The sequence below is a fragment of the Nicotiana tomentosiformis genome, chromosome 1 (genome assembly GCF_000390325.3).
Source record: "Nicotiana tomentosiformis chromosome 1, ASM39032v3, whole genome shotgun sequence".
Taxonomy (NCBI): domain Eukaryota; kingdom Viridiplantae; phylum Streptophyta; class Magnoliopsida; order Solanales; family Solanaceae; genus Nicotiana; species Nicotiana tomentosiformis.
The window spans coordinates 33,810,013-33,820,688 of NC_090812.1; the positions used below are offsets into that span (position 1 = coordinate 33,810,013).

The following is a 10,676-nucleotide window of genomic DNA, read 5'->3' on the forward strand; positions in this document are numbered from 1 at the left end:
ATCACTCGCCCCTTTACAAACTTCTTATGATGCTGCTTTGACTGAAAAAGAAGAGTTTGAGGCCGAAATTGAGCAATGGGAGAGGAATTACGAGGCCCTTGAGGATAAAACAACTCTTGATGTAAGTTGGGCTTTCTTGAACATGTGCCTCGAGACTTTGATGGAGGCTAACCAGGAAGGTTTTGACTTGACTGCTGAGATTGCAAAAACTAAGGAAACCATTGAAAAAACTCAGCAGAGTCAAAACTTTTCATTCACCTGAGGTCAGCATTCCCGAGGGTGATGAACTTACTCCTGGTGAAGTTATAGTTCAAATCTCTTCTGCTCAAGTCGAACCTTCGGCTGCTACTGATGATGCCATCTTTACTTCTCCCGCTGCTGATAGTACTACTTTAGAATCTTCCCCATAGTGAACTTGTGTTTGGAAAGTTTATTGTGTTTGTTTTTTTTATTTGTGGAATGGTTGGTAAGTTTTACCCTTGATCCGTTTTGGGGTTCAATACCAAATACTTTGGTTGGAACTAAGTTTACACTTAATTTTAACCGGGTTTATATAATATTTCATTTTGAGTTTCTGTTCTACTCTTTTATTATGCATTTAAAAATGCTTCAATACTCCGTGACTTTTTGAACAGGCACGAATTATAAAATATGGCCTTTTTATAAACGATACTTAATGAAGAAGACGTCTCAACTTCATAATGGTGTAAGCATACGAAAGAAGAAATAGGAACACGCACGTTTCTTTGAATAACTTTGAGGAAGTTTTGTATCATTCGAACTTTCAAATTGTATAACACTTTACATGTATTCAAGTATCATCTATAACTCTTTCGTAACTATTTTCTTTACAATAGATTTTACAAAATTCAGGGGTATATCTTGCAACCCATGACTAAATATTGCCTTTAACCTAAACATTCGTAAGATTTTGAAATTTACATCCACGAGTGTATTCTTCATAGGTTTTTGAATCAGGCTTGCGTTTTTGGCTCTTGACTTTGCTCTTAACTTTCGATTTGTTGGGTAGACCATAGGCTTGACTTGAATTCTGACTTTTCTAGTCTTCTTTGCCTTCCTTATATATATATATATATATATATATATATATATATATATATATATATATATATATATATATATATCCCCCCAAGTGTTTGAGCTTTGAAGTATGAAATCTCGAGCACTTGATTATTCCTTCTATATGGTCCATTTCCGGAAAAGGAAAAACATACGGGACTCGGAGGTATATATAATTTAGATGATGATTGTTTAACCCTTTATATTTCCATCAGAAAGATTGCAACCCTAGACCAGGAATAACGTTGCTTCCGTGTGTCCTTCAGGTCTAATATCATCATTTGGTGTGGGCTAGCTTTTTGCCTATCATCTAAAATTGTTAGTATAATTTTAACTGTACAAAACAAAAATCGTAATTGAACGATACCTGACCATGGGTATTTCTTTTGCTCAGAAATAATATTTCTGTAAATGAACAATATTTCAACTCGAGGGAAAAACCTTGCCATCCATGGTTTCTAACTCGTAGGTACCTTTTCCAGCGATACCTCAAACTTTATAGGGTCCTTCCTAATTTGGATTTAACTTTCCTGCTTCGGTTATTTTCGTTGATTGGAAAACCTTTTTAAGAACGAAGTCCCCTATTTTCAAGTGCTTGAGGTGAGCCTTTCTTTTGTAGTATCGTTCTATGATTTACTTTTATGCTGCCATCTGTATTAAAGCTGTTTCTCTTCTTTGTTCGAGTAAGTCCAAGTTTGTTCTTAATTCCTCATCGTTCGACTCTTCCGTTGCCAATGTGAATCTCGCGCTTGGTTCTCCTATTTCAACCGGGATTAAATCTTCTGAACCGTACACAAGCGAAAATGGAGTTTCTCCCGTGGTTGTTTTTGTTGTGGTTCTATAAGCCCATAACACTCCTGGTAATTCTTCAAGCCAATTTCCTTTTGATTTTTCTAGTCTCTTCTTCAAATTATTGATGATAATCTTATTCGTTGACTCAGCTTGTCCATTTTCCACGGGATGGTAAGGTGAAGAGGTTATTCGTTTGATTTGCCAACTTTTAAAGAATTTTGTGATTTTCGAGCCTATAAATTGTGGGCCATTATCACATACGATTTCTTTTGGGACTCCAAACCGGCATATAATGTTTCACCAAATGAAGTCTTTCACCTCCTTCTCTCGTACCTGTTTGAAAGCTCCTGCCTCTACCCATTTTGAAAAGTAATCTGTTAATACTAATAAGAACCGTACCTTTCCTTTAGCTTGTGGTAAAGGCCCTACTATATCCATTCCCCATTTCATAAATGGCCATGGGGAAATAACTGTATGTAATAACTCTGCAGGTCGATGCATATTGTTGGCATATCGTTAACACTAATCACATTTGGCTACAAAATTTTCCGCATCTTCTTTCATTTTAGGCCAGTAGTATCCTGCCCTGATTAGTGTTTTAACTAAATATTTTCCACCTGCGTGATTTTCGTAATGTCCTTCATGTACTTCCTTCATCATGTGCTCCTTTTGATTGGGTCCAAGACACCTTGCTAAAGGACCATCAAACATTTTTCGATATAAATTATCTTGAATTAGGCAGTAACGAGCAGTTTTTCGTCGAAGCACTTGAGATTCTTTTTTGCCTTCAGGTACGATCCCGTACTGCAAAAAATTAACAATCTCGTTTCTCCAATCCCAGATTAAATTATTAAAGCTTACCTCATGTTTATCCTGGTCAAGTGCTGAATGAAATAAATGTATTACAATAGCATTTTCTTCACTTGTTACTTATACAACTGAAGCAAGGTTAGCCAACGCGTCTGCTTCTGTGTTTTCTTCCCTGGGTATTTGCACGACCTTCCATGATTGGTTTGCATGACCAGTTCTCGTGCCTTTTCTAAGTATTATTGCATTCGTGCCTCTCTAGCAGTGTAAATCCCCTGTATCTGATTGACTTCCAGTTGAGAGTCACTTTTAATTATAATTTGCTCTATGGAGAGTTCTCGTGCTAGTTCCAAACTTGCAATTACAGCTTCATACTCTGCTTCATTGTTAGTAATAGTGTAACATTTAATTGCTTGTCTTATACTTTCACTTGAGGGTGGGATTGAAATAATACCTAAACCGGATCCTTTGACATTTGAAGAGCCATCAATAAATAAAGTCCACGTACCTGTATTAGCTCCAGTAAAAATTTGTAATTCCTTTTCTACTTCAGGAATTATTTTTGTATTAAAATCTGCGACAAAATCTGCTAAAACTTAAGATTTTATTGCAGTTCTAGGTTGATAAATAATGTCATATTCACTTAGTTCTATTGCCCACTTGGCTAGCCTACCTGACAATTCTTGTTTATGCAAAATATTTCTTAATCGATATGCAGTTACTATGGAGATAGGATGGCATTAAAAATATGGTCTCAATTTCCTAGCTGCCATGACTAATGCTAAAGCTAGTTTCTCTAGATGAGGATATCTAGTTTTAGCATCTAATAAAGATTTACTAACATAATAAATAGGAGATTGTTTACCTTTGTCCTCCCTTACTAAAACTGCACTTACAGCTACTTCTGCAACTACAAGATGTAAAATAGTCTTTCTCCATCCATTGGTTTAGACAGTAGGGGAGGATATGTTAAGTATGCCTTCAAATTTTTGAGGGCTTGTCGGCATTCCTCAGCCGATTCAAACTGATTTTGCTTCTTCAATACTGAAAAGAATTTAAAGCTTTTATTTGAAGATCTTGAAATGAATCTTCCCAGAGCTGTAATCCTACATGTCAATCTTTGTACCTCTTTTTTGCTTGTGAGTATATCAGGTATTTCTTCAATCGCTTTAATCTGTGTGCAGGATTTACTTCAATTCCTCTATTAGATACGAGAAAGCCTAGAAACTTACCTGAAGCTATGCCAAAAGCGCACTTTTATGGGTTCAGTTTTATATTATATCTGCGGAGGATCTCGAACGTAGTTGGAAGATGTTGAAAATGATCTTCCGATTGTGTAGATTTGACCAACATATCATCAATGTACACTTCAATCGTCTTCCCCAGGTGTTCTTGGAACATCTTGGTCACCAACCTCTGATACGTGGCTCCAGCCTTTTTCAAGCCAAAAGGTATGACTTTGTAACAATAAGTCCCCTTGTTTGTAATAAATAAAGTTTTTTCTTCGTCTGAGGGGTCTATTTTTATTTGATTGTAACCAAAATACGCATCTAGAAAGCTTAATAATTTGTGGCCTGCAGTAGCATCAATCAATTGATATATATGCGGTAAAGTTAATGAATCCTTCGGGCATGCTTTATTTAAGTCAGTGTAATCCACACAAACTCTCCATTTATTGTTCTTTTTCGGAACTACCACAGTATTAGCTAACCAGTTAGGATATTTTACCTCGCGTATTGAATCGATCTTTAAGAGTTTCTGTACCTCTTCATCGATCACTTAATTTTTGAATGATCCTTATTTCCTCTTCTTTTGTTTGACATGTATGAATGATGTATCTTCATTTAATTTATGAGTCATCACCTCCGGAGGTATACCTGTCATATCTGAATGGGACCATGCGAAATAATCCGCGTTAGCTTTTAAATATTCAATTAACTTACCTCTCCTATCTGGATTTATCCTTGCTCCGATATGAATTCTTCGATCTGGCCATTGTTCGAATAGTGGAACAGCTTCAAGATCCTCAATCGTTGTTTTAATATTTCCGCTCTCCTCCGGCTCTTGAATTACATCTAGTCTGGAGTCCACGTCTGTTTGTTTTGATATAATTTCTGTTGAAATTTGATTTACCGCATCTTTCTCACTTGCACCCACATCTTTTTGACTTGCATTCGTATCTTTTTGACTTGCACTCGTATCTTTTTGAGTTGCATTCGTATCTTGTTGACTTGGCTGTATCACCGAATTGATGCTCCTTGAAGTTTGTTGATCTCCTCGAATTTGTTGAATTCCCCATTTTGAAGGGAATTTGATAACCTGATGTAATGTGGATGGCACAACATCCATATCATGAATCCACGACCTCCCAAGAATCACATTATAGGCCATATCCGTATCTATCACTTGAAATTTTGTTTCTTTAATGACCCTTTCTGCGTATATGCTTAGTTCAATCTTGCCCTTTGTAACAACGGTTGAGTTATCAAACCCAGATAAGGAACGTGCTTTTGGAACTACACGATTTCCCATCAGCATTTCGTTCACCGCTCGTAATAGAATGATGTTCACGGAGCTACCTGGGTCAATCAAAACTTGTTTTACATTCGTATCATGTATAAGTAAAGATATTACCAGTGCATCGTTGTGAGGAATCATTAATCCATCGGCATCTGCTTCATCAAAGGTTATGTTGTCGTCTTCCAGAGTTTGGAGAGTTCGCTTCCCATGAGTTATTGTGAACTATGTTGTTTTTCTCGTAACTGTATAGGTTACGCCGTTAACTTCTTCTCTCTCGTTTATCACATTTACTGTTCTCTTTGGAGACGGGGTTTTGGGTGCTCTTGCCTATTTTTCCTGTAAGCTTGTTTGCCTTTCTCGCTGAACAATTCCGTCAGATAGCCCTGCTTCAATAAATATTCCACCTCACCATGTAATAATCTGCAGTATGATGTTATATGGTCGTGGTCATTATGGAACTCGCACCAAAAGTCTGGGTTTCTTCTATTTGGATTTGATCTCATCTCTTTAGGCCATCGTACCTTATCCCCTATGCTTCTTAAAACAGTGACCAACTCGGAGGTACTCACGTTAAAATTGTAGTCCCCAATCCTTGCGTTTGTATTAGCATCTCTGTTGCGTTCACCTCGATCTTTTTGGAATCTCGACGATGACAAACCTGAATCTCTATTTACGAACCTGTGATCAGCCCGCACGTTTTCGAATTTGGAATGAGTTTCTCACCCCGAAGGTCCCATATAACGTTCGTACCTATTCTTACCGGACCTCTTCTCAGATTCTGACCGTCTCGAACCTATTGTTTCTTCAACCCTTGACTGAGCTACGATATCTTCTTCGATCCGTAATTTGGTACTGTACCTATTATAGACATCATTCCATGTCGTGGCAGGGAATTCTCATAGGCTCTCTTTAAGCCTCCTAGTAGCTTCTGAACTTTTCTCGTTTAAATGACTTGCAAATGCCATGGCTGCCCAATTATCAGGTACTCTTGGTAGCAACATTCTTTCACGTTGGAATCTGTCTACGAATTCTCGAAGCAATTCTGTATCTCTTTGCTTTACTTTGAATATATTCTCCATTCTCTTTTCAACTTTTTGTGCACCGAAGTGTGCTTTTATAAATAGATCTGCAAGCTCAGCAAAAGAGTCAATAGAATTTTCAGGTAAAAGAGAGTACCATGTTAACGCTCGTTTAGTAAGTGTTTCCCCAAACGTTTTGACCAGCACAGATTCAATCTCCTAGTTAGTTAAATCATTGCCTTTTACTCCCGTGGTGAATGCAGTAACGTGGTCATGTGGATCGGTCATTCCATCGTATTTTGGGATGTCAGGCATTTTGAATTTTTTGAGAATTGGTAATGGAGCTGCGCTTGGTTTCCATGGTTGTTGTGAATATTTATCGAAATCAACTCCTTTGATCACAGATGGTAGTCGGGTATTTGCTCAATACGATCATTTTGTTCTTTCACCTGTTTCTGCAAGGTTAGTATTAAAGTTTGTAAATCAGAATTATTAGGCATACCCGGTCTCCCATCACATGACTCGTTGGGAGTTCCTCCGCTTCCAGAATTAACCAACCCTGACCGTGGAATTTCCACAGTTGTCGTATTGTTTGGTGGAGATGTGGGTGGCACAGCTGGTAGTCCCCTCACGAAAGCCTGGAGAGTATCATTCACGTACTCAGCAATTAACTGTTTCACAATATCCTGCTCGACAGTTTGTTCATTTCCATGTTGTTCATTGTTATGAGTAGTGGATCTTTCTGGTGATGCTTCTCTTGAATTGCGTGGGGTTCCTTGAAGTGACGGAACTGGAGTTTTTTCCACTTGTTGGTTGTTGTCATTGACATTCGATATGATTCAATTGAGAGAGAGTGATTTGGAAAGTAAGAGAAGATTATCAGATTCCCGGCAACGAAACCAATTTGTTTAGCCAAAGAATTGGATTCTCAGTTAAAGCTTATTTTTAAAAGTACTCGGTTTACTGATAATCAAGAAATTCAATATTCTCTCAGAAATAAGAAAGAAAATTAGAATAAGAAATGACAAAATAATCAATTGAAAGCACAAGAAAATAATTATATTCCAATAATAATCAGAACGTGTCCTTACAAGTGAAGTTCCCTTCCCTTATATAGGAATTTACAAATATAACGTTTCTTCCCTTTTATGACCGAATCATTATGAGCATTAATGACATTAATGAAATGTTATAATTGGCAACCGTAATTGTTCATGAAGATTCTGTAACGGTTCTGATTCTTTTTCCACATTAATTAGAGGTTCATGAATCTTCCCTCTTTACTATCTTGATTCATCCTGCCTATGTCTCTTCACTGAATAATTTAGGCTCGAGCAACCGTACCCTTTCGTCTCGTTAGTGATCCACGTATCTTGCCCTGTCATCCTCATATAATTTCACGTATAATATTTATTTTTTACTAATACAATATTATGTAAAAAAAAAACTGTATAGTATAATTTAACATATTATAGACTTTTACTTGCAATTGCCTTTTCAATCTAACATGTAAATATTTCTTGTACCATACAACTCTCAAACTAATTTATACTATACCATTAATTATGTCGGAAGAACAAAAAGAGAAAAGTAACGAAAGAATGATAACCGTAATAGCCAACTTTCAAGAATAACAGCTGGATTTGTGATTGTCTTGTCAAATAAATTTACTGAGAGAAGCAGCAGCAAAAAGCAGAATCACTGTAAGTTTATTCTTTACTCTGTTTATTGTCTTCTCCTAATAAGAAAAAGTTCAAAACAAATGCATCTCTTTTCGTTGTTTGGTTGCTCTTTCCTTCACTTTTACTTGATCAAGAACTGAGATTCAATTTAGCTGCTTCTTTCCTATATCTGATCATTTTTTCGCCTTTCCCTTCACTTTGGTTGGTGTACTGTTATCCTCTTAATTAATTGCATGATATTGCTTTCTTGCATTGATTTCTCATGCCAAAGCAACTCATGAATTTTTCGCTAACCCAAATGATAACAAGAATGTTGAATTCAAGATATGAATATTGAATTATGGTTCATAGGCAATCTTGGGTTGATTTTCTTTTCTTTTTATTCCTCCCTTTGTAAACTAATTCTTGTTCAAGATACACATTTGGTCTCTTCATCTATACTATTCTAAATTCTTGTTTTCATATTTGTTTATACTGCAACGAAAATTGCAATGTTAACTCACCTTCTGAAAGTTAGGAGATGATTAGATGAATAGTCATTTTCCTTGGATGGATAAAATCTTGACTTAATTGGGGATTCGCTTTTTCTTTTTTGCCGAGCTGCTGGAAATGTAATTAAACCTAATTACACTCATCATTTTATATTTGAATTGTAATTTATTGATTAAAGAATTAGGAAAAGCTATTGCAGTAGCTTTGTGTTGATAGTGCTTGTGCTGTAGATAAACATCATCATGTTCCCCCCCTTGTTGATATTCTCTAGAAATATTGACCAACGTAGAAGCAACGCCAAGATGCCAAAAGGAACAAAATTCTGTGGCAAAAAGAAAAACCAAACAATAAGGAAAAATAATTCTTAGCAATCCTTTATTCCCAGCTATATCAAGAAGTCATATATAAATATTGTGTTAAAAATTGTATATTTTGCTGCAGCTAGCCCTGAAAATGATCATGGGAGCAGAGGGTTTTGGTACAAAATCTGCAATTTCTAGGACTTATGCAAATATGGGGTTGGAAGAATATGATAGAGGAGATAAAGGGCATCCCAAGATTCTATCAATTTTAGCTTCTGTTCTTGAGAAAACAGTTCAAAAGAATGAGAAGGCAATGAAGGGATCGAAAGAGAGAGGTGTTGTGACTGTCTTCCATGGCACAAGAGCTCCTGTTTTAACAGTTCAGCAGTACATTGAGCGCATTTTTAAGTATTCCAATTGCAGCCCTTCGTGTTTCGTGGTTGCATATGTATACTTGGAGAGATTTCTCAACCTGACTGATTGTTTACTGACGTCGCTTAATGTTCACCGGCTTCTGATCACTTGCATTGTCTTGGCTGTCAAGTTTGTAGATGATGAGTAAGTATTCTTGCCATTCTGCTGCAAACTGTCACAAAGTTCATTTCTATGTTTTTAAGTTTGTGTGCTTTTTCAATAGAATTTCAGATGATGAGTGTTTGATAGAACCTTTGCCAATACCTTATAGTTGAAATTGTCTAGCTAAAATTTTGTAGTTTCTTATGAGATTTTCACACTTTTTTCAGCTGCTACAACGATGCATATTATGCAAAAGTAGGAGGAATAACCACAAAAGAACTGAACAAACTGGAGATGAAATTCTTGGCAGCCCTTGATTTCCGACTGCACGTAAGTGTTGAGAGCTTTGATAAGTACTGCTTGCAGCTAGAGAAAGAAGCCAATGTGAAATTACAGATTGATCGACCTATCAGAATTTTTGCATGGGGAAAAGGTTTGATAAATAAAGACATATCAAGTTGTTCACCTACAGTTGGAGGATACACTTGTAGAGCTTTCTAAGTGTAGGGATCCAATGACAGGCCTGAAGCTGCAGAGAAAAATCTTCTGACTTGTGTACCTGTCTTTGCAGAACTGTGATGGGATTCAAAATTAACTGCTGGTATATGCCTCAACTGTAACTTTTCTCTATGTTTAATGTCTATATTTAAACTAGCCAATTCAATAAAAACAAAAACTAAAGCCATGAAAAATTAATGATCATCTTCTATAAAGCATGTGCTCAAAATTGCACCACTCAAACAACATCTATTGTTTAAAACAAAGTTTCTAAGGAATTTGACATTGTACAAGCAATTTCTTGGCTGCAAACATTAAAGGGATTATTTCAGCTGCTTAGGGAGGAGTCAAATATGTTGGTCCAGCTCCCCATTTGCTGTTTAATTGTTACTAAGCTCTCCTTACAGTAATAAACTGAACATATATGCATGCCTCTGGCCCTGTGATAGAAATCCAAGATGCCTCATCTCCCGGGTCTTAACATCATAGGCAACCAGCTGAGAACTTTTAGTTAGGAAAACGAAAGTGGTAGATTCCCAGAAGCCACAATACCTGTACTTAATGTGTGTTAGGCATTAAAAGGTAAGAAGTTTGTTCCAAACACCAGGTTGGATCATAACCCATAAAGTATATAATCTGCCCTTTCACCTAGGGTCAAGAGGTTAATGGAGTCATCACGCAATATCAGTCTGCGAAAACCATTGCGGGGAACATCTTGCCCTCTGATCTCTCCAAACACCTCGCTGCCAAAGTCAAATGAATGAATACCGCAGTAACCTCCCCTCTGTAGCAGCCAGTAATAAGTCCCATTCAGGTAAGCTGCTATGGACATTCCTGTAGTATTTCTCTGTGATGATTTTGATTAAGGATTTTCCAAGAGTCAGTAGAACAGGAATAGACCGCTGCATATGCATGAGAGAAGGGATAACCTCTGTTCTCATCCCAGAAAAAGCGAAACCAAACCACCT

At 36.8% G+C, this 10,676-nt stretch overlaps 1 protein-coding gene across 4 annotated transcripts; it reads left to right on the top strand.

Moving 5' to 3' along the window:
* Positions 1-7,762: 7,762 nt before the first annotated feature.
* LOC104096068 (cyclin-P3-1-like) lies at positions 7,763-9,923 on the top strand. 4 transcript variants are annotated; one of them, XM_018770769.3, is made up of 3 exons: positions 7,763-7,921; positions 8,834-9,252; positions 9,438-9,923. In XM_018770769.3, the coding sequence occupies exons 2-3, from the start codon at positions 8,846-8,848 to the stop codon at positions 9,709-9,711; spliced, it is 681 nt and encodes a 226-aa protein (XP_018626285.1). In that variant the 5' UTR covers positions 7,763-7,921; positions 8,834-8,845; the 3' UTR covers positions 9,712-9,923. The 4 variants fall into 4 exon arrangements, with proteins under 4 accessions (XP_018626285.1, XP_018626283.1, XP_018626284.1 ...); XM_018770767.3 differs by lacking the exon at positions 7,763-7,921 and adding an exon at positions 7,944-8,101; XM_018770768.3 differs by lacking the exon at positions 7,763-7,921 and adding an exon at positions 7,946-8,101 and having other exon boundaries at positions 8,838-9,252; positions 9,438-9,824.
* Positions 9,924-10,676: the final 753 nt, after the last annotated feature.